The sequence below is a fragment of the Desmodus rotundus genome, chromosome 1, assembly GCF_022682495.2.
Source record: "Desmodus rotundus isolate HL8 chromosome 1, HLdesRot8A.1, whole genome shotgun sequence".
Lineage (NCBI taxonomy): Eukaryota > Metazoa > Chordata > Mammalia > Chiroptera > Phyllostomidae > Desmodus > Desmodus rotundus.
In genome coordinates, this window is record NC_071387.1 from 64,037,257 (window position 1) to 64,062,551 (window position 25,295).

At 37.9% G+C, this 25,295-nt stretch overlaps 1 protein-coding gene across 2 annotated transcripts in view; it reads left to right on the forward strand.

The window, feature by feature from the left end:
* CNTLN (centlein) overlaps positions 1-25,295 on the forward strand; it is a 268,014-nt gene that overhangs the window by 150,304 nt on the left and 92,415 nt on the right. For both annotated transcript variants that reach the window (XM_053924685.1, XM_053924690.1), the window contains exon 13: positions 7,114-7,214. In XM_053924685.1, coding sequence (XP_053780660.1) covers positions 7,114-7,214 — 101 coding nt within the window. The remainder of the gene's footprint in view (positions 1-7,113; positions 7,215-25,295) is intronic.

The following is a 25,295-nucleotide window of genomic DNA, read 5'->3' on the forward strand; positions in this document are numbered from 1 at the left end:
TCATCAGTGTAGGAATGTTATAGGCAAAATTATCTTCAGATGTCAAAGGACATTTAATTTGGTAATTTTTTTTCAATATTAGTAATTCCATTTAGGTAATATAAAACCTCTGAGAGAAAAATTTCACTCTGAGATAGATTATTAGGACCTTTTTAAATGGTGTAAACTAAGATTATGAATAAGGATGTTCTTTGTGGTGTTTTTGTAATAGTTAAGAATTAAGAACAACCTAAATGTCCATTAGTAGCTAATATGAGCGCACTCTGGTTTATGGATAGAATGTGATGCTAGATGGCATTTAACATGAATAAATTGGATCTATTTTTATCCAAATGGAAATGCTTCAAAAGCAAAAGTTGAGTTAAAAGAAGAAAGTTGAATAATAGTATGTAAGCTATGATATATTCTAAAAATATATAGTATTTTTAATCATAGAACAGTACTATACTTTTGTGGATATATATCTATGTGTACATACATATGTAAACATATATATCTATAAAAATATAATTCTATATAATGATATACACATACACATATAGTATTAAAACATGAAGCAAAAATATACACACCAAATAAAGATACTGACAATTTCTGGGGAGGGAAGAAAAGGTGTAATATTTTGGGGGGTAGTACTATTTGCAGATCATTTTATTTTTTCACAGAAATAAAAGCTGTGAATTAAACATGGCATTATGTTAGTGTATTTAAATCCAGATGGTTAGTACATTAATGTTGGTTATATTATTCTCCATACTTTTTTAATGTTTGAAATATATATTTTTAAGTTTATAATCAAAGACCTAGTAATTATACTTTTAGTTAAAATCACTGAAGCAATCTTGCATATAGGAACATGTGTAAGGATGTTCACTATAACATTGTTTATAATTATGAAAACTTGGACACAACCAAAATATCAATGATATAACTATATAGCTAAAAGTCCCAGGAACTTCAGTCTTTAAAAGCTATTATAATTAGTAGAATATTTTACCTTATACCACACACAAAAATCAATTCTATATATACTGCAGACCTAAATGTGAAAGATTAAGTAGTTTGGCTTTTGGAGGGAGACGTAGAAGAACATCTTTTTGACTTTGTAGTAGACAAAGGTTTCTTCAACCAGATTTAAAAAGGATTAAATATAAACTAAAAATGAATAAACTGGATTATATTAAAATAAAGAACTTACTATGTTCTTTGAAAGATATTAATTAATGAATTAAAAGTCAACTTTCAGAGTGGAAAGAGATATTTGTAGTATGTACGAGGTCTGTCTCGAAAAAGTCCAGCCATTGTTAACATAATGAGAACAGTTCACATGACATCAGTATAACCTGGCAGCCAAGGATAATGGGTTGGAATGTGCATGTGTGAACAATGGCAACTTCACTGTACTAGTCAGTGGGTTAGATTCAGTTGAGTGAGCACGTGTACTGTGTGGTCATTGCATTCAAAATTATGGAGTGAGTAGAGCAAGGGATCTGCATCAAATTTTGCATTAAGCTTGAACATCCCTCCACAGAAACTGTTTGGATTCAGAAGGCCGCAGGTATGGGCAACTAGTGATTGGCAGCTTCATCACGACAATGCATCCACTTATGTATCATGCCTTACGCAGAGTTTTTTGGTGAACCATCAAATCACCCAGGTGACTCAGCCCCTCTACAGCCCAGATCTAGTGCCTTGTGACTTCTGTCTTTTCCCCAAACTAAAATCAGCTTTGAAAGGGAAGAGATTTCAGACTGTTGATAAGATTCAGGAAAATACCATGGGGCTGCTGATGACGATTGGGAGAACTGTGTGAGGACCCAAGGTGCCTACTCCGAAGGGGACTGAAGTATCATTGTCCTATATACAATGTTTCTTGTATCTTCTTCAGTAAATGCCTCTGCTTTTCATATTACATGGCTGCATACTTTCTGGACAGACCTCGTATGTCCATCAAAGGACTAGCATCGAGAATATCTGAAGAATTCCTATGAATAAATGAAAAGGGACAATCTACTCAATACAAATATGAGCAAAACAGTGCATCCAAATGGCCAAAGTACATATGAAAATGTGCTCAGCTTGATTTGTCTTGTTTCTCTCTCTCTTTTTTTAATTTGAAGCTTATACATTGTAGATCTTTCCTCTTTTCTGATACAAGCATATGCTATAGATGTCCATATAAGCACTGTTTTAGCACCTCACAAATTTTGAAAGGTTGTGTTTCAATATTTTGCAAGTTCAAAATATTTTCTAATTCCTCGTGGAGCCTTCATTGAAAGAAAAAGTATTTAAAAGTAGATTCTGTAATTAAACACATTTGGGAATTTTTCCAGATATCCTTCTGGTGTTGATTTCTAACTTAATTATATTGTGGTCACAGAAGATACTTTGCATGATTTAGAACTCAAATTTTATTGAGAATTGTTTTATGGTCCAGCATCTAGTTTTACCTTGGTAAAAATGCCATGGCACTTGAAAAGAATATGTATCTTGCTGTTATTGGTGAAAAGTTTTATAAATGCCTATTAGGTCAAGAGTTTTCATAGTACTTTTCAAATATTCCATATCCTTACTGATTTCCACCCACTTTTTTATTGACTACTGAGAGACGTGTGTTAAAAAACTCAGTTTAAACATTTTCAGGTTTTTTTTAAACACCTCATTAACCAAGGTTTAGGTTTTCCTTTACCTGATGCTTGCTTATCCGTATACCTTAGAATGACCCTGTGGGGTTCTTTGTTGAATGTCCTTTGTATTCAACAGAGATTCTCCTCTTCAATTGGTCAGAATTCAGATGTCTCCCAGTGCTGTGTGAGCTCCGGTTTCCTTCATAGTGCTGGTTGTTCTCTGCCTGCTTTATTTAGTTTCATATTATGCATATGCATTAAAATACTAGCCACAGACTCAGAAAGAATTCTTAGGCAGATTTCTGCAAGTTTTTCTTTTTGTAGCTTCCTCTGCTCTGGGTACTGTGCTTCACAAATTCCAGCCATTTCAGCCTTCCCGAACTCTGATCTCCTCTCTTTCAACTCAGTGAGGTCCCTTTCTCCCTGCATCATGGTATGGCAACTGTCTCATGGCAGAAGTCCGGCTGTCATTTTAGGGTTCTCTTGTTACTGGAACCCCCGTTTCCTTTTTGGGTCTTCTTGCTTGAGTGCACTGGCCCAAAGAAATGCACAGATGAGTTTGCAGTAGAGAAAGAAAAAATAGTTTAATATTGAATTGGCCAATACTGAGATGGAGAGTGAGTGTTCTAACCAAACACACTCCCCAGATGGCACGTAGATTACACATTATATAGGGCAAAATCACAAGACACTGTGGGTTAGGTGTGTGTAATAAATAATTTCTTCAGGTCTTTTCCAGCATCACTCTATCCAGTTGTGCCAGGGGAAATAGGATTATTTCACAGTATTAAAGGAAATGCATTCCAAGGGTATAAGCATAGGAGGATGAGGTGTAGTGGCAAGATGTATTAGAGTGAAAACAAAGGACTGCCCCCAGGTGCCCAATGTCTCATTCACAACCGGGTGGTTCAGCTGTGGAAGAAGTGTAGCCTCTGGGGCTGCACCAAGCCCAGGAGGAGGGCCACAACCCAGAGCTGCCATGTCATTAGCTTGCCATCTGAGGCTGTAGTAGTCCAGCACAGTCTCTGTTCCTGTCCAGCCTGCTTTTGATGCAGAGCTCAGCCCCTGTGGCTGCTACTAAGAGAGAATGCAGGAATGCCCCTTGGGCCTTTGTTAAGCTTTGATTACATTATTTGGGGCTTGGGAAAGAGTCAGCTTTCTTTTAAACTATCCAATCTCTTTTCTAATTCTTAAGGGGCTTGTGCAGGTCTCACCCCCATCCAGTCCCTTTCCGGGATCTTCTGGAGTTCCGTGCCCTTACCCTAGCTGATCTTTTCTTGGGCTAGACTCCTCCCCTTTTTGGTGGCCATTTTGGCTCCTAGTGTGCATTCCTCAAAGTTCTACTTTGTCATCTGGCTTCTATGGCACATGCACTTATTGGAAGGAGCTCCCCCTGCACCATCTTGGCTTCTACTACTCATGTGCCCAGCAAAGGAGTTTCCCCCTTGCTGGTTCTTATACCCCATATTCCTAGTCTGTGGGAATGGATGGGTTGTTCCCCAAGGAGATTGGAAAGCTTGTCTTCTGCAGGCTCCTGCCTACTCAGAGATTAAGTCCCTTTGGCAGAGGATGCAGCTGTCCCCTGGGGTGAAGCTGTAGCTTCCTAGTTAATCCAGCTTAATTAGATGTCTGGCTGCATTCTCTTTTGTTAATACCTAACTAGCTACCCATGCTAACACAGTCTCATGGGGAAGTAGCCAGGGGGTCATGCCACCTTAGGGCTCAGGAAATTAAACATAACTTAGGTCAAGATGCTAATTTTAGCCTTCCAGAGGTCTGGACCATGTGGCCATTAGTCTGGTCTGGGCTTACTCTCTTCTACTGCCTCAGGGGTTGCTTATTATCTGGGCAAAAGACTAAGTGTGGGTAGAGGGGGATAATTTCTAGAGCTAGGATTTAAAATCAAATATAATCACTCATAAGGATCCTGGGTTTCACTATTTGTTGATTTCATACCTCTCAGACATCATAGTTTTCTGCTGCGTTTTGTCCAGTGTCTAAATAGTCATTTTATATAATTTGTCCAGTAAGAAGTAGATTCTGAATTGTGGTTCTTGTACCAAATTTGGTATAAATTGAAACACCAGATTAAGTGGGTAGCCAGTGGAGAGACAATACTCCTGTAGCTCAAGTACCTGGGCACTGACTCTGGGAGCCCCTCATTCAAACACACGGTTAGATGTGGTTTGTTGGAGGTTTGTTCGACTCGAGAACAAGGTGGCCCCTAACGTTTATAAATACTTTCTATCTGAAGTAGGGATTGTGTAAGTTCTTCCTAAAAAAGCACAAGCTGTAAGTATAAAGTACCTCTAAAGAAGCAAGAAATAACATTTCCAACAACGGTAGTCTGTGTTCTGCTGGGTTAGTGATCGGAGAGCCAAGGAAAACTAAATCGAGATGAGCTACATCTGCTTTTTCCTTACGAGGCTATCTTGCTTCAGTTTGTTCCATGTTCTTAAATCTGAACTTGGTTTGGTTACAGTTTATTTATTTCTGGTTTTGACCTCTTCTGATTTGAAAATTTTATATGTTTTTCACTCTTTAAATGCTTTTTCTTGAAATTATAACATCATTTATTTGACAAAGTCTAAAGTTCATCAGTACCTCTATCCTAGTACCTCCATGTAAAGATTTTAAAATGCTTTAAGTCTGATCTGTTCCTTGTTTGTCTATCATTTTGTTGTTCAGAACTTCACTTGTACCTTATTTTATGTTTACCTTCAGTTCAATATTATTATGATTGCTTTGAATAATAATGTTTTTAGTTCCATGTGTGCATTTACAAATGTCTTGCATCATTATTGCCTATTTTGTATGATTTGTCGCATTTATTTTCTTTCTTTTTAATATATATTTTAATAGTCTTATTTTATCTATGATACATGAATAGTAAACCTTGGAATGTAGAAAATATTACTTATTTTCTTTCTGGCTTTTCTTATGAGAAGTCTACTGTCATTCCAAAATTGTTCAATTGTTAATTGATGTTTCTTTGTGATCTAGTGGATTTTAAAATTGTCTTTTTCTTTGGTGTCCCACAGTTTCACTATGTTTGTAAGTGTAGGTAGTTTTATTCATTCTGTTTGCAATTTTTGATACTTTCTCAATCTGTTAATTCATACTTTTCCTCAGTTCTCAATCTTCACTTGTTGTATTTTGAATATTGTCTCCCTATCCCCACATTATCCCAGTTCTGTCCTTAGATAATTTCTATTAGGTGCTTTCTGGACTTCTCATTCCCACACACTTTATATATCATTACTCTTTTCCTTTTCATTGTTTCTTTGTGTGGTCTCTGATTTTACCAATTCTCATTAGCTTTGTCTGTGTGCTCTTTAATCTATCCATTGAGCTTTAAATTTCAATTATTATGTTATTATTATTATTAATTTTAGTTTTATTTAGCATTTCTATATATATTATTAGGTTCTTTTTTATTTGTCTTCTTTTGTTTTATTAATCCCTGTTCATTTTAATATATGTCACCTCTTTTTATTGACATTTTAAAAAAGTTAATTTTAATAAAAATCATTTTTAATTGTTCTGTTATCTCTATTATCTTATTGTTCATTCTCCTCTTTTAGGAGTGGTAATATGTAGGCTGTCGTTCATGGCTTTGAACTTATATATATGCTTATTCGTATCTTCAAACTTGACTTCTTTGAGGAGCATTTTCTCTGGTGGTTTCTCCTATCCTTTCTTTCAGTGTGGAAGCCTCTCTGAATTAGATGATTGTGTCTGCCTGAACTTTCCAATGCACACTGACCATAAACCAGTTTGTTCATTGTTATTGATTCGTCAGCTCTCTGCAAATATATATGGTTTAATTTTGAAACCAGTAATATAGGGTTAGGATTCTGATCTCAGATGGTTGACTTTATCCTGTCCTCAGACTGGGGCAGGAAGCCTCCTTTAGTAGAACTCAAACCAGATAAGCTCTGATATCCAGGTTTTCATGCAACGATATTTTGTCTCTAAGCTTTCTGAAGTTAGCCCAGTTTTCTCTCTCAGTCATTAAGTGCCTTGGGCATAAACTTCCATTCCAACTTGGGTCACTAGGTCCTCAGGGGCAGAACTTGATCCAGGTCTCTCACTACGGTATCTCAATTCTATTTTACTAGTAAGGAGTCTTTGTGTTGGCATCTGAGATTTGCTATCTTTGCTTTCAGAGGTATATATTAACATTTTTATTAATGTTTTACATAGCATATCTGCGTGTTAGGAGGTGGTCAGGTAACTCAATACATGATTTTTAAAAATCATATAGTCTGTGTATTAAGTATTTAATGTATTTATTTAGATAAAGTTAAAAATCATTTAAAAATTTTAATGTGCAAGTCCTCATTAAAGTCAATTTTAATTGCTAGGATTTGTTAATATTAATGTATTTTTGTTTTTATTTTACTGTTGTATAATTCATATATTTTTAAATAATCTGCTGTCTTTGTGACATTTCTTTAATCATTTATTGTGTTAATTTTCATAGGATGAATCTTCAGGAAGAGTTGGATAAACTTAAAGTGCATATATCTATTGACAAAGCAACAATACAAGAATTGAATACATGGATAGCAGAGAAAAAAGAAGGTAAATTTTTTTGTGAGAATAAATATCGAATGTAGGCATTTTTGAGTTATCTATTTCTTGATGTTTTATTTTCAATTTCTTCTAAGAATCTTACATTCCCTCCTCTTTCTACTTCTTTACTCATTGATATCTCATTAACATTTTCACCGGTCATGCGAATATTAAATGGGAGACCTGAAAGTCAGTCATCTTTTAATTTGTTAAGAATTCAAATGACATGTTTTATAAGGAGAAAACATATTTTATTATTCATTGATAAAGTTTTACTAATTATGTATTGTTTAAAGTTTTATAGATAATATGGAGTTACTGTACTCAATATCAATAACGCATTTATGTGTTTAACATACATTTTCCTGGAAATTGTTTACTTCTCGTCAGTTGTTCTGAAATCAAAATTTTAGAGTTAGAATGAAACTTAGGGTCTGCAGTTCTGCAACCAGCCTGTCTAATAGACTTAAAGTGTTCAGTAAGAAGGAATATATCCATTCCAATTGCAAATTTATTCCTTTAATAAAAATCAAGATAACTGTATTTATTGTCAGACTTCAATCCATACTTTAGCAATGGATTTATACTTATTAGAAAAACTTCAGTAATGTTGGAGACAGGATTTAGCTTTGTTACAGCTTAATTGTTACCACTATATGTTTTAAGTGTTGTCAATTTATACTTAAGAATTAACTTAGTGAAATAAGCCAGGCGGTGAGGGACAAATACCATATGATCTCACCTTTAACTGGAACATAATCAACAGAAGAAAAAAAGGAAACAAAATATAACCAGAGACACTGAAGTTAAGAACAATCTAACAATAGCCAGAGGGGGGTGGGGAGGGGACAGTGAGGAGAGGGGATTACAGGAACTACTATAAAGGACACATGGACAAAATCAAGGGGGAGGGTGGAGGTGGGAGAGGGAGGTGTGTTCAGCTGGGGTGGGGTGGAGGGATGGGGAGAAAAGGCATACAACTAATTGAATAACAATAAAAATTTAAAAAAAGAACTAACTTAGTAATTTATACTCAATAATTAAATTTTCATGTACCACTCATCTGGCTATTATCCCAGTTAAAATTGTTGTTCCAATTGTTCTTACATGAGTCATTGGTGATTTGTCAAGGCCAATCTTTGAACCCCTTTATTTTACACCATTGATTTATATTATATTTCAAGCTTACTCTTTCATTGGTTTCTGAAACATTGGTTTTTCTGTTTTACCTTCTACTTTCCTGTATCTTCCCAGTCTTCCACTGGAACTTCTTTTCATTTTTTTCTTAACTGTTGGGGTTCTTTAATACCTTAACCTTGGTTTACTTCCTAAAAATAGTATGTTGTTTTTGGAAAAAATATTTTAAAACATTTTAGCAATAAGAAAGAATAAAAGGAAGAAAACAAAGACAAAACTTATTCACAAACACTTAAATATCAGAATTTCAGTATTAAATAATTATAAAAGATCTCTTCATACTTATATAGAAAGAAGCCTAGATAGAGAAATTGTGAAGAACATGAATCATAATATGTGCTCTTTTTTTAAAAAGATATTTACATATTTTTAATTTGGAACCAACCAAATAAAAAGAAACAGATGTACAATAAAAGGAGCTGTTGTTGAACTTTAGTTAAATGTTTTGTTACTTCAAGATATACTAATTTTTGCCATGTATAATGTGTACTTTTTTGCCCAAACTTTTGAGGGAAAAATAAAGATACTCATTATACATGGGTAATACTAATTCTGTATCTATGTAAGTGCTTTTAATCCTTTTCTGTATGCTTATGCATTAAAAGTGTAACTCTAGAAAGCAATAATGTATGAAAGCAATATCTGTATGCAAAAAAATACCCTTGAATATGATAATCGGTTTTGTTTCTAAATATAAATAAATAGAAAATTGAATTAAAAAATTAAAATGAAAGATTTTTTTCCTGAAAGTTTGGGCCATAAACGTGGGTGTACCTTATACACGGCAAAATATAGTATCTCTTTTCTGAGCTCATATTTTATTAAAGTAAGGGTTTTGTTAATTTCTTTGTTTATTTTACCTGTTTTCTTCCAGACTGGATTTTAAATCTGTGCTTTGTTAAATGTGCACATCAGTCCATCTGATAGAGATTGTTCTCCTGGTCTGGAAAGGGCGATCCCAGGGATTGAAATTGTTTAGTCTGCAGTCTTTTAGAGCATTTCATGTGTTTTCCCTCTCTTGGGGATAACTACCTTGTGTTGTCTTATGCCCAATGTCTGAAAACCATTTTTATGTAATATATTTTGTCTAGTTTTGGGTTATAACATATAGAATGGTAAACCTGGTGCCTCTAGTTTACTTTTACTATGATTGAACATGTTTTACCTGGATTAAAATTCCAAATCTATATGACTAGAAACCTCTCTCCATGTACCAGATATATATTTCTTATTTCCTACTACTTGTTTTTCCCTGGCTACAGGATCTCAAAAGTTAAGCACATAAAAAAAACAAACAAACACTCATTGCCTTACCTCTCAAATCATTTCTACCTTCACTAGACCTTCCATATGAACACCTTAAGCACTAACCACACTAAATTTCTCTTTACTGAAAATTGCAATTCATATTGTAATGAATCTTTAACATAATCCCACATAATCTCTACTAGGAGCTCAACTGAGCTGGAGAGAGCTGAGCTGCCAGGTGTCCAAGTAGCTGATTTAAGGTAATAGACAAAAGAGAAGGTAATAGACAAAAGAGAAAGTAAATCAAGCATTTAATCACTTATTCTATATACAAGAGGCTAAAGTGGAGAAAACACCAACTCCCCCTGGGAACTGCACTCCAGTGGAGGATCAGTTGGATTAGCGCAGACATAGGGGTTATCCCTCTGCCAAAGGAGCCCTGAACAAAAGTCTCCTGCATTTTCGTTGACCTGGGTTTTGGATGAGGGAGGAGAGGGAGGACCCAGAGAGGAAAAGTGCTGAGTACTGAGTCTGAATGAAAAAAAGTGTCCTCAAAGTTAACCTCACCCCAGAACAAACAAACAAGAAGATCATTGGAGGGGAAGTGCAGAGATTGGAAACCTATTGTGGTCATGCTTGAGTAACAAGGAAGGATAAAAGGAAAACTCTCAGGCTCTCTTCATCTAAAGTTCGTATGTTATCATGATCACAGGCATTGGAGATCATCTGAAGCACCGGGTCAACATCAAAGGTTTAGCAGGCAGCTTTCAGTATTCCTGGTTAGGACATCTTGGGAAAACTGTCCCATCAGAATTCATCTACTTCAAAATCAGGGAAATCTTTATCATCTGTTCGTCAGATGGTGTGCGGGTCTGGTCAAGATTAGGTGCTTTCTTCAGATGTGTTACGTGAATTCAGGCATCTATTCCCTGGAGTCTGGTTACAAGGGTTGGTTAGCAGTAACTGATGGGGGCTTTTCCAGCAAGGCTGAAGAGAATCTTTCTGGAGGAGTCTTTTCCAGTAGATGATGAAATCTCCAGGTTGGAAAGTGCACTGCTTAAGATCTTAATCTTCCTGGATTGCTCTGTGAAAAGATGGCCCCACCAACCAGAAAACATGGTTAAGTTTGAGAGAAGATATTAGGCTTTTGCTGTATTGAATTGTATCTCTTTTTATCAGCTGTAGATCAAAAGAGGCAAGTCCAGATGTATAGGGTGCCCTGTGATTATCTTAAAAGGAAAGAGTTTTGAGTTGGAAAGGGGGTGGATCTGAGATTTTCAAGGACCAACAGCAATGCTTTTAGTGAAGGTATTTGGAGAGCTTCTACAGAATTTGGCAACTGAGTCTTAATAATACTGCTAGTGCTTTTAACTAAACCTATGATTGAGGGTGGTGAGCAAGTATAAGTGTCGTAAAACTGGCCAAATAGTACAGACTTGTCAAAGCACCTGAGAGAGAAAATCACTGTAGAGTTCAAGAGGGGATCTGCAGGTAGAGATGAACTTTTCCAAAAGGATTTTAGCCACAGAAGAGGCAGTAACCTGTGTACAAGGGAAAGCTTCAGTCCTCTGAGGAAACATACAGACCATGACTAAAACACATTTATATTCATGAGACAGAGGAAGCTGTATGAAATCCATTTACCAGCCCTCAAATGGTCCATTAGGCAATCTCAAATGTCTGGGAGCAATGTGAACAGGCTTCAGTGGGTTGTACTTTGGACAAGCGGGACAAGTGAGGTAAGTGCATTTTGCAGCCTTATTAATATTTCCCCACCAATATTGATTCATGAATGCTATCATTTTGTCAGTGGACCAATGGTTTACATCATATATAGTAGTTAGGAGTGGGGATTTTAATCTTTGCTGGAATTGGGTTGTTATTTGGCCTGAACTAGAGCTTTCTCTCTTTATCCGACCAACAATTGTTGGATTTCCAATCCTTTTTTTCCTTTTCTGAGGCCAATTTTTGGGCTTCTGTAGCTGGTTTTCCTAGTTTATCATTTGGGAAAATGTCCCTTTGGACAACGACACAGGCTTAAATGCTGTCGGTTCCTTTAAAGGCAGCATTTCTTGTGAAAGTGTCAACAAGGTGATTTCCCTTTGCTTCCAGAGAGTCAAGTTGAGAATGCCTTGGGATCTTAATAAGAGCTGAACCATCAAGTAAACATACAGCATCCAGTAATTCCTGAACATATGGGCAAGTTTTACATTTTATTTCTGCTGGAAGTAAGGAAGCTACATTGTTTCCACAACATTCCAAAATCATGAGCTATTCCAAAAGCGTATCTTCTATTAGTATTAAGTGTGAGCTTTTAATAAGGCTTTTTAGAACTGGGCCATAGTAGCCAAAGGCAACCTGCCTTTGTAAACTTAGGTTACATCAAATTGTGTTGATATTGCATATCCAGCACAATATTTGCATTTTCACTTTTTAATAAGAACTATAAGTGACTTATTAACTAAGAACTAAGGGGTGGGGAATGCTAGAGGGTTGGGGGTTGAAGGGCAGAGGAGGGGTAAAGGGGGAAAAATTGGGCAAACTGTAATAGCATAATCAATAAAGTATACTTAAAAAAAGAACTATCAGTGAACTGTGAGAAGTCGATGTTACTCAAAGTAGTTTCACAGGTGGCAAACACAAGGCCCACAGGCCGAGTCCAGCCCTCCACCTTGTTTCTACCTGGTGGCAGTGCCAAGCTCTCTCTTAACTATTAAGGAGTAGTTACATTTATACAGTCCTAAAATTACATTCGGCCCTTTGAAGGCAACCACGAGGCCGATGTGGCCCCCGGTGAAAATGAGTTTGACAGCCCTGCCATAGATCATCACCAGTGGTCAGGAGGGGACACATCAGGGTTAAGCAGTTGTGCAGGGCATTGGTAATAGAGGGGAGAGGAGGAGCAGAGTTAAGGTTATAAAAACATGAAAGAGTTATGGGAAGAGCAGTTAACAAAAACTTCATAGGAGGTGAGGTAGGTGACTGAAAACTTGTTGAGTATGATGAGAATTCAGGGGACCTTTCACTGCATGGAGTAGAAATATGGTTAGGGGACCCCATAATTATTTCTAAGGCTAGGCGGTTTATTTCCATGGTGCCACAGGGTCCAGTTGGTGGCTATAATTTGGTTCATGGTAGTCCCCATGTTTTGGGATGTGTACCCCAAGGGCATTCCTTTCCTTTTCATATGTGAAAAGGAAAATGGGAACCTGGTATTTGGGATGCCCAAGGGCAGGTTCATTTGCTTTAAAGGATGTGTTGTCCTGTTCTTCCTGTAAAATTTGGGTTGGGGTTGTTGTTCTTTAGTAAAACATGCAGAGGTTTGGCCATAAGAGAGATTTGGGATTCAATTTCAGCAATAACTAACTAAGCCCCAAAAACCTTGTAGTTGATGCTTAGTTTTGGGTTTGGGGAACCTTAAGACACCATGAGGCCTATCTGTATCTAGGTGCAGCCCTGGTTCTGATATCAGATGCTGTAAATATCAAACTTGGGTTTGGACAAACTACATTTTCTCCAGGGGCACCTGATGTCCCTTAAAGGCTAAAAGCTTTAGCAGGTGGTGCTGTCCTTCTGTGAGGAGACTTGGAAGGAAGAGCAAAGAGGAAGTCATTCACATATTGAAACAAAGTAAACCCCTAGGGAACTTCGTGTCATCCACATCAGCCTTTGGGATTTGGGAGAAATAAAAAGGGCTCTCAGTAGAACCCTGAGGCATTACTGTCCAGATGAATTGTTTTCCTTCCCAAGTGAAGCCCAATAGACGTTGGCTAGCTGTATCAACTGGGATACTAAACAATGCACTGCATGCGTCAGTCACAGTGAAGAATTTACTTTCAGTTGGGATGGATGTTAGCAGTGTATGAGAGTTAGGAGCAATAGGATGCCAAAGGATATCAATGTTGTTTATTGCTTGGAGGTCCTGGATAAGCCTACATTCTTGGGCCTTGGGTTTTCTCACAGGTAAAAGAAAAGTGCAACAGGAACTAGTGCAAGGAATAATGAAGCCTCAGTTTTGTAATTTTCTATGATAAGCTTTATACTTTGAAGGGCTACTTTTCTTGTGGGGTATTGATTGATTCTAGGAAAAGGTTTTAAGGGTTGTATCTAAATCTTGACAGGAGGTACACTGTGGATGCTACTACTATCAGTTGAAGATTTTGCCCATAAAGAGGGATGGCAGCCAAGCTAATAGGGACAAATGACCAGTGCTCTCAGATTCAGCTATAGTACGGTCAGAAACAGAGAATATAAAAGTTGTCCAAGGGTCATTTAATTCACCTGATTGTATAATTTGATGCTATTATCAAATTCTAGAATTATTTCCCTCTTTTGGAAGAAAAAATTCCAGCATGATACTTTTATAACAAGTCGTGGCCTAATAAATGAGTAGGGGTGGAGGAACTAAGGAGAAAGTGGTGAGGATCTCTCAAGGGGTAGATAGGTTCAAACTGTTTTAATACTTTGAGGCAGGAGCTGCTTCATAGCAGTGGGGTTGACCACCGAGAGAGTGGCTTCCATGTCAATAGAGACAGATTAATTCACACTCTGGAGAGAGGGTTCTCAGCGTTGAATAAGAGGAGGATTGGCAGGAGCCCCTGTAGTTCCTTGGCGTCCTGTCATTGGAAGTTAGGACACTTAGAGGGCTGAAGGTGTCTGAAGTGCTTAAATTTGTGACAATCTCTTTTCCAGTGTCCTGGCTCATTGCAATACTAGCAGAAACTAAGCAGCTTTTGGGTTTGTATAGCTATCTTCATTTGCTAGAGTAGCAAATTAAGAATTTCAGTGGTCTTTCTTTTATGTGCCTTATCTGGAGCGTGAGCAAGCTGATTTGCCAAATATAAATTTAGAGTGGACATAGTTTTCCATTTCATCCTGGTTCTTTTAACTATTGGGTTGGCCAAAGAGTCCCCTTAGGTTTTTTCCATAACATACATTTTTCATTTTAACTAGTAACTTTGTTGATTTGGATATTTTGAGTACGTCAGCTATCCCCCATGTGATAGAACGTTGATTGTTCTCAGTGTCTCAGTTTGATTCCTACCTTCTTCAACTGAGCTACCCAAATGTGGAGCATTGTCCACCAAGAAATCTCCAGCACAAAACTTTACAAACCACTTTTGACACATTCAGTCAGTCACAGCACCTTCTCCACACACAGTAAAAATCTTTTTTTTTTCTGCATTTCAGTTCCATTTTTACCTTTCTTGAAATGGTAAAGCATAATATGCCAAAAATGTTGTATTTTTTTCATCTTCAATATTAAAATGGCTACACAAAAATTCACCAATTTTGATACTTTTTTAAAAAATACATGCTGTTATGACAGCTGTCACAATACAATCTAACAAACTTGTTTTGAATGAAGTTAAAGACAACTAAGCCCTACCAGAATCATCTTACAGATAAAAAACAAAAACAAATGAACTTTTTGGCCAACCCAATAAAAACAAAAGTCTTGGTTCAGCCCGGTAATAAACATAGAGTTAAAAGCTACCTGAGTGGAATCAACATCTGAAAGAAGACCAGAATTTTCTTGGAAAACAATCTGAAGTCAATTTAATAGTCACGATCAGGTTCATCAGACTTTTGTGAATAAGTCTGAATTGCACTCCAATCAACAGGCTTTGGGAAAGCCTTAGGAATTGCCTGATGATGGCAGTTAGCGATTTCTTTTGCCTGATCATATAACAAGTCAGTGAGATAGTCTCCCGGTAGCAATTCTAGAGACCTTCCAGGATTTTATGAATTACCGGTTTTCATCCAATGCTGAGCCTGGATTTCATCGACAAGCCTGTGAAATAGCTAGTATAAGTCAGAGAAACTAGGTTAATAAGTTTGAATGACTATATTAAATTTCTCAGCAGAACTGTGGGGATCCTCATTTACTTTGAAGAAATCTTTGCATATTGATCACAGTTCAGGCTTATTTCAGGCTAATTTCAGAAAAGGGCTTTAACCTTTTTATCCTTAGAAGGGCTTCATTTTAAAGGAACTGAAGGTAGAGCTTGATAGAAAGAAGCTGAGGCAGAGGAACAGTGGTGCAGGAGGAGAGGAACATGAGACTTCAAAACCTTTTTGTTTTTCTTTAATCATTAGTTTGCCTCAGTTAGTCTTAAAATTTTATTTTTCAAAGAAGCAATATTAGACTCCTGGTAACATTTAATATTATACTCCAGGTAACACTAGGAATCCTGGAAATACCAGTCAAAATAGGCATTCCATTGAGTTTTGCAAATTGCAGAACTATGATTGTCCAATCTGATTTTAAGAAAAGTATGTTTGGTGATTTCAAAAGTTCCCCACAATGTTTATTGTTATTCTAAATTACTTTTGGTCACATTAGTCCATTTAGATATAAATTCACATGAGGATGGACCACCTTTTTTAAACGTAAAATTGGTTGAGGGCCCTGTGTGTGGGGTGGAGTGGTACACCCTCAAAGTATTTAGATCATTGGAATCCTGGTTTTCAGAGGCCTTTTCTCTAGAGCAAAGGCCCAAACAGACTGCAGGCCAAATACAAGCATTGTTCCAGTGGGAACAGCCTGGTTCCAAAGGAATCAGCCAGAAGCTGAATAGCACAGTTCCAATGAAATACCGTAGTTCAGGTCCAAAAGGAGTCAGACCTAAGCTGAACAGCAATGTTCTAGGCCTAAGTACTAACCCAGTACTTATAAACAAGGCCTTAAACCAGAAAAGGAGGAAGTCTTAAATTAGATATCAAATGGAGCCAGGAGAGCTCTGAAACTCAAAGAGAGTGAAGATTCGACCCAGGAGAAAGAGGGCTGGTAAGGTAGCAGGAACGGTTTCTTGCTTGTTGGTTCTGGAGATCAGTTGAGGCAGACGTGCTTCAGGCTGCAGTTCTGTTGCTTGACTTGGGCATCTCAGCTTCAGACTTCATACTGACTTGACACTGCTTTACATATCTCAATCTCAGGCAAGGCTGAAGAGGGCGGTGACTACCAGGGCATCTTCTTTACAAAGTGTTGCAAACTTGCAAGGGGAGAGCAGAAACTGACTTAATTTATAGGCTTATCCTGGGCACATTCTCATTTATACCCATATTCCTTTGGTCAAAGCAACTCATTTGGTCAACTTCAACATCAATGAAACAGGGTCTATACTCGTCCCATGAAGGCAGAGGAAGAGGGCGTAAACATTTGCTGAGTAACAATCTAGCATAATGCGTTATAAAATATGAAGCAATGAAAAAAAAGTATACTGTGGCAGTTAGTATATGTTATAATATGTGGTTTCTACATGGTCTGGCTTAATCCAGAAATAAAGTATCTAAGATAGAAAAAAATGGATTATAAATTTCAGATTACCCTTAATAAATATTACATGAAAAGAAAACACTGGGACTTTCGTAGTAGCTGCGTAGCGTAAAAATTGAGCTTAGAATTTCTGGCAAACAGAAACAACCCAATTAAAAAATGGGCAAAGTACTTGAACAGACACTTCTCCAATGAAGACATACAGAGGGCCCAGAGACATATGAAAAGATGCTCAGTATCACTAGCCATCAGAGAGATGCAAATTAAAACCACAGTGAGATACCATCTCACACCAGTCAGAGTGGCCAACATAAGCAAATCCACAAACAAATGTTGGAGAGGATGCGGAGAAAAGAGAACCCTAGTGCACTGTTTGGTGGGAATGCAGACTTGTGAGGCTACTGTGGAAACAGTATGGAATTTCCTCAGAAAACTAAAAATGGAACTGCCCTTTGACCCAGCAATTCCACTGCTGGGATTATACCCTAAGAACCCTGAAACACCAATCCAAAAGAACCTATGCACTCCAATGTTCATAGCAGCACAATTTACAATAGCCAAGTACTGGAAGCAACCTAAGTGCCCGTCAGCAAATGAGTGGATCCAAAAACAATGGTATATTTACACAATGGAATTCTATGCAGCAGAGAGAAAGAAGGAGCTTTTACCTTTGCAACAACATGGATGGAACTGGAGAGCATTATGCTAAGTGAAATAAGCCAGACGGTGAGGGACAAATGCCATATGATCTCACCTTTAACTGGAACATAATCAACAGAAGAAAAAAGGAAACAAAATATAACCAGAGACACTGAAGTTAAGAACAATCTAACAATAGCCAGAGGGGAGTGGGGAGGGGACAGTGAGGAGAGGGGCTTACAGGAACTATTATAAAGGACACATGGACAAAATCAAGGGGGAGGGTTGAGGTGGGGGAGGGAGGTGGGTTCAGCTGGGGTGGGGTGGAGGGATGGGGAGAAAAGGCATACAACTGTAATTGAATAACAAAAATTTTTAAAAATTAAATTAAATTAAAAAAAATTTCTGGAAAACAGCTCAAGTTTATTTACTATTAAGGAGAGATTGTAGGTGGATGCATACCAAAAAAGACATGATCAAAAAAATCAGGCCTGGAAATATGGCATCTGAATTTCACTCTTAGATGAATCAGGGGGATGTTCAGGTTTTATCAAATGCAGCCAAATTTTTAAAAAACAAATAAAAGTGTCAAACTATTATTTAATTCTTAGAATAATTAATCTTAAGTAATTCTTTATGTCCATCATAATAGTCATTAATATGTTGAGGGTATACTTAAGTACCTACAAATTTAAAGAGAATAAATAAGAAGTTTCTAGACCTATGCAACACATTTTATAAAGAAGGGAAGGTCAGAATGCGGTTTTGCTTCGCACCACTTATACTTGCTATCTGATCCAGCACAAGAGCATTCCTTCTGGTCCTCTTCTTGGATGTCAGTGAGCAGACGTTCGAATCTCATATTCTCTTATTTAGTGACTTCCTACAGATACAGGATAAAGCATTGTCATACAGCTCTTGCCTACCTCTTTAGCCTTATCTTTCATGTTTTTAGCCTTGTTTTTCTATCTTGGGATGAAATAATCAACAAGGTAACACCCCATGTGTGCTTTATCATTGAACACTTCTGAACTGTTATGCATAGTTCCCTTTCCTTGTCAGTTCTTCTGGAAAAGACTTACTCATCTTTAATGACTAGATTAGAATATGATCTCTGATTTGAAGGCTTTGTAGAGGAGGAAAAATAATTTTCCCTCTATTCTTCTAAATTTGTAACTGGCTCCCCTGTAGCAAAAGAAAAATTCACAAGAGAAAAAAAACCAAACAAGTATATTAGCATATTTTATGGCATATAGATACACGAGTTCCATCTGGAAAAAGTCCAGCCATTGTTAATATAATGAGAATGGTTTGTGTGACATTGATGTAACCTAGCCACCAAGGAGAGTAGACTGGAATGCACATGTGTGAACAATGACGACTTCACTGTAGTTGTCAGTGAGTGTGGTAGACACTGTTGAGTGAGCATGTGTACTGTGTGGCCACTGCATTCAAAATGACTGAGCGAGTAGAGCAACAAATCTGCATGAAATTTTGTGTTAAGCTTGAATATTCCTCCATGAAAATGATTTGGATGATTCAGAAGGCCACAGCTATGGGCAGCTGGTGACTGACAGCTTCACCATAACCATGCACTCACTCATGTATCATGTTTTGTGCAGAGTTTTTGGCAAAACATCAAATCACCAAGATGACTCAGCCCCACTACAGCCCAGATTTGGCGCCCTGTGACTTCTGACTTTTCCCAAAACTAAAATCACCTTTGAAAAGGAAGAGATTTCAGACCATCCATAAGATTTAGGAAAATATGACGGAGCTGCTGATGGCAATTGGGAGAATTGTGTGAGGTCCCAAGTTGCCTACTTTGAAGAGGTGTCATTCATTGTCCTATATACAGTATTGCCTGTATCTTCTATCTTCTTCAGTAAATGCCTCTGTTTTTCATATTACATGGCTGGATACCTTCTGGATAGACCTCGTATATGGGAGATGCTCACCTGGGGAAATAAATAACCCAAGGCAGTGGCTTAAAATTGGGGATTAAATTCCATCTTCAGATGAAACAAAAAATGAAGGGATGAGAGGAATAGAGGAAGCTAGTGGGAATTTGACTAGGAAAAAATAGGCTAATAAAGATTAAGGTTTATTATGTGATGTTGAATCAGTACCTTCTTCACTGATGAGTTTCTGGTGTTTTAGGTGTCCTTCCTGGTACAGAGCTACAGAGCTGGAGATACCCTTACAAATGGAGATTTACTTTATAAATGTAAATTACCCTTACAGAAGGTGAATTTCTGTGTTTTCCAAGCTTCCCCTTTGTTTGCTGTTTCTAAAAATCATCTGCTCAAATTAATCCTTATGCCAGAGAGGCATAATTTGGGATGGCATATTCTGTTGTCCTACATCTTTATTCACTTTTTCTTTTGTGCTCTCAAAGTATTCTATATATGTCGCACATATGAAATGTATTCTTTATGTGTGTATGTGTGTAATCTTTCGGTTGCTACTATTATGCTTAAGGTCATGCTTTGTTTGAGTTACTATAAATATATATATACACACACATATATATATCTATATAAATGTTAACTAATGAAATAGAAGATTCAACACAGGACTTTTAAGATTAAGAAATAGTATTTAAAGAAACAAAAGGATTAGTATTAGGAATGTAGGTTGATATTGAAATCAATTGAAACAAAAATAAATAAATTTTTTGTGACATGAAATATACATGAAACCAGAAACACAAATAAAAATGTTAAACCTGACTTTCAGCCAAGATGGAGGCATAGGTAGATGGAGGCACCCTTTGCCTCCTCACACAACCAAAAGAAGGACAACAAATTTAAAAACAAAAAATAACCAGAACTGCTAGAAAATTGAACTGTATGGAAGTCTGACAACCAAGGAGATAAAGAATAAACATCATCCAGACTGGTAGGAAGGGCAGAAATGGGCAGCTGGGTGGAGAGGACTTGTGGCAAGACGGTGGCTGGCAGAGTGGGTGGTCCCGCATTTGCATGTAAATAAACTGAGAGGAACAACTGGAGAGTGAGACAGACCACACAACCCAGGGTTCCAGTGTGGGAAAATAAAGCCTCAAAACCTCTGACCGAAAAATCTGTGGGGGTGGATGTGGCAGGAGAAACTCCCAGCCTCACAGGAGAGTTTGTTGGAGAGACCCACAGGGTCCTCAAATATACACAAACCCATCCATCCAGGAATCAGCACCAGAAGGGCCCTATTTGCTTTTGGATAACAGAGGAAGTGATTGAAAGCCAGTGGAGAGCTAAGTGGCACTGTACCTTCTCAGACTCCACCCCCACATACAGCACCACAACACAGTGACATGGGTTGACCTGCCCTGGCAAATACCTAAGGCTCCTCCCCTTAGTACTTAACAGGCATGCTGAGACAAATAATTATGGCCCAAATGAAAGAACAGATCAAAGCTGCAAAAATAGAACTAAGCAATGAAGAGATAGCCAACCTATCAGATGCAGAGTTCAAAACACTAGTAATCAGGATGCTCATGGAAATGGTTGAGTATGGTTGCAAAATGAAGGAAAAGGTAAAGGCTATGAAAAGTGAAATAAAGGAAAATGTACAGGGAACCAAAAGTGAAGGGAAGGAAACTGAGACTCAAATCAATGGCTTGGAGCAGAGGGAAGAAATAAATATTCATCTGGAACAGAATGAAGAAACCAGAACTCAAAAAAATCAGGAGAGGCTTAGGTACCTCTGGGACAACTTTAAATGTTCCAAATCCGAATCATAGGGGTGTCAAAAGGAGAAGAGGAACAGCAAGAAATTCAAAACTTATTTGAACAAATAATGAAGAACTTCCCCAATCTGGCAAAGGAAATAGATTTCTAGGAAGTCCAGGAAGCTCAAAGAGTCCCCAAAAAGTTAGACCCAAGAAAGCACATACTATGGCACATCATAATTACATTACCCAAGGTAAGAGAAGGAGAGAATGTTAAAAGCAGCAAGAGAAAAGGAGACAGTTACCTACAAAGGAGTTCCCATAAGACTATCAGCTGATTTCTCAAAAGAAACCTTACAGGCAAGAAGGGGCTGGAAAGAAGTATTTGAAGTCATGAAAGGCAAGGATCTACATCCAAGATTACTCTGTCTGGCAAAGCTATTATTTAGAATTGGAAGGGTAGATAACGTGCTTCCCAGATAAGGTCAAGTTGAAGGATTCACCATCACCAAGTCCTTATTATATGAAATGTTAAAGGGACTTATCTAAGAAAAAGGAGATGATCAAAAATATGAACAGTAAAATGACAAACTCACAATTATCACCAACCAAACCTAAAACAACAAAAACAAAAACCAACTAAACAAACAACTAGAATAGGAACAGAATCACAGAAATAGAGATCACATGGAGGGTTATCAGCGGGGTTGGGGAGGGGGGAGAATGAGGGAAAACATACAGAGAATTAGAAGCATAAATAATAGGTACAAAATAGACAGAGGGAGATTAAGAATAGCATAGGAAATGTAGAAGCCAAAGAACTTACATGTACTACCCATGGTTATGAACTAAGGTAGGGGAATGCTGGTGGGAGTTGGGGTTCAGGGCAGAGGGGAATAAAGGGAAAAAAGTGGCACAACTGTAATAGCATAATCAATAAAATATACTTAAAAATGTTAAACTTTACAGAACTAATTTAAATGTAAAAATAATAATGAAGATGTAGTAAAACACTTGAATATGGAAAATAAATTATTTAAATTATGAAAAATGATGAGTTGTAGGAATACCATAAAAGTAACAAGAGGGTACTACTCTTGCCCCCTACCTAGAAGAATTAGAGATAACATATTCAAATTTCCCTAACCTACCCTCATGAATGAACAGAATTGAGGACCCTTGATTAAATATATTTTATTTTTAAAGCAAAGAAGCTTATTTATTGAGTATAGTTTACAATGAAGCAAAAACCAAAAATAAAAATCCTAAAAACCTATCTATTCTCCTATTCTCTTACCTCTTTTCCTAGAAAAAGACAGAGATGCTCCTCATAAGTTAAAAATAGAAAGTCAAAAACTCATTTAATACACCTAACAAACATTATGGCTTAGCCTAACCTACCATAAACATGCTTAGAACACAATATCCAAAAGACACTGGCAACGCAGTATACTGCAGAGTATCAGTTGTTTACCCTTGTGATCGTGTGCCTGCCTGGGGGCTGCTGCCCAGCATCACAAGAGAATATCATACTACGTATCGCTCATCCGGCAAAGATCAAAATCAAAGTTCAGTTTCTGCTGAATGCATATTTCTTTAACACATTATTAAGTTGAAAAGTCAAGTCAAACCATCATTGTAATTCATGAACAATATGTAATTTCATTGTCCCTTTAGAATAATTGTGGCTTGTAACAATAATGGCCTACTTCTTTTTCAAAGGTAACTGATTACATTGATTAATGGGTTGGGTTTCAACAATGATGTGCTAAACACCATAGTCATCTAAAGACTGAGATTCTCTCCCGTCCATCAGTAGCAGGAGTTATTTCTTGTTCTTCCAACTCATCCATTAGAAATGGGACTTTATTTTTCATTAGCTGAGGGTTACTTCTCAGAGAAAATGGGTTCTAAGTATAGTGGGCTGATCTGCTTTTATGTTGCCTAGGAAACAATGTTTAATTACAATTTTTTTCATGGCAGATCTTATTGAATATTATGTATATAACACAATTTATTTATCTAGAGCAGTACTATGAGTTTTTATTCACAACTCTTCTGATACCGAATGCGTGAATATTTTCTTCCAGTGTTTCTCTGATTTTCTGAATGTCAACTCAATATCCCACAGTTTAATTCAATTCACTTCTGACACAAACTTCAGAGTTAGCGCAGAACCACAGGTTCAGAGCTCAGCCCCACAAAACTGTCCCACTTCAGATGGCAGTCATACATCCCTGGTCACCACCTATGTATCTGACCAACCAGCTAAAAATTGGTATTTCTGCAACTCCCTCCTTCTCAGGTTCCAATGATTTGCTTGAAAGGGTAATGGAATTTAAGGAAGCAGTTTACTTACTATTACTGGTTTATTATAAAGGAGGCAACTTAAGAACAGCCAAATGGGAGAGATGCATTGGGCAAGGTATGGATGGGAGAAGCATGGAGCATCCATGCTCTCTCCCAGCACCTTGTATTCAGCAACACAGAAGCCCTCCAAAGTCAGTCATTTAGGAGTATTTATGGAGGCTTCATTATATGATGGATTAAATTGTTGGCCATTGGTGATCGAACTTAATTTTTAGCCCCCCTCCCTTTCCCTGGAGGTCCTAAGTATGGGGCTGAAAATTCCAAAACTCCAATCACATGGTTGGTGTCTAGGATAACGAGCCCTGATCCTAAAGAAACCAAGGCTGTTGGCATGTCCGTGGGAGGGATTTGCCCCCAGTCTGTTGGGCTGTGAGGAGGGGCTCAACTGCAGTGGAGGAGGAGCTGCTGTGCTGGGGCAAACCTGACAGAGCAGGACTTACTCTTTGGGGCTCTGGTACCCAATGATTTTGCCCCTTGAGTGTGTCACTCATGGAGGTGTTTGGGTACTGCTGTGGTGTGGTCTGAAGCTGATCACTGCGTGCACTGGCTCTGAGGCCTTGTAGGAGGTGCAGATAAAGGTCAGCTGCCTCTTGTGCCCTGCCTGGGGCCAGCCAGCATGAGCTACAGAACTACCTGCAGATGGTTGCTACTTGTGCTAGGCTTGGAGGTGCCCAGGAAAGGCCAAGCTGTGAACTGAGGCTGGCTGCCACTACTGCCAGGCCTGGGGCCACTTAGCAAGAGGTATGGGATATGCTAAGGCCAAATGCTACTTGTTTGGGGTTTATGAACTTTTCAGAAATTTTGGGAAAGTCCACAGCATGAGCGAAGGTAGGCTATTTGTATATAAAAGCCACTGGAAACAGCCTTGGTGGGCCCAAAAGTTGTGTGTGGGTGGGGGGGATGTGGAAATCTCAGGTAATCACTAGGGTGGAGCAAACAGTGTGAGCCCGGTTGATGGCGACTCAGATATAGTGCCCCTTGTCCAACTCTGTGTGGGGAGGGCTCAGCAAAGGAACAGTGGCCTCTGCCAGCACTTCTGTCTAGGAGGAAGCTGCCCCTCCAATTGGTGCCCCAAAGCCAGAAAACTTAGTTCCTCCCCATGTGTCCCTGGCTCCTTTCAAGCTTCTGTCTCACACTGAAGCTCAGAGCCAGTCCCAGTAATTCTGTGTGGGGTCCTTTAAGAGGAATGCATGGACTTCAGCAATTCTTCCTCTCACTCAACTACAATCCCTTGTGATTTTCACAGCCAGAAGTTACAGGAACTTCTTTTCCTGGCACTGGAACCCTGGACTGGGGCGCTTTGTATGGGGCTGTGACCCTTAGTTCCTCAGGGGAACCTCTGCAGCTGAGATATCCCTGCTGATTTTTAACCACCACATGTGGGTGAGGGACCAGCCCATTCTGAGTCTTTTCCCCTCCTACTAGTCTTGATATAGTTTCTTCTTTATATCCTTAATTATAGGACTTCTGTTCAGTCAGACTTCAGGCAATTCTGAATGATAGTTGTTCTGTAGTTTAGTGGTAATTTTGACGTGAGAGGATGCAAGTACCCCATTTACCACTATCTTGACCAGATCAATTTAGATTAATTTTTAATGTAATCCAAAAGAATTAAGAGAAAAAGAAAACCATAGAAGCTAGAATAAAATAAATTTAAACTATGAATAAGCAAAGTTAAAAGTTAAAA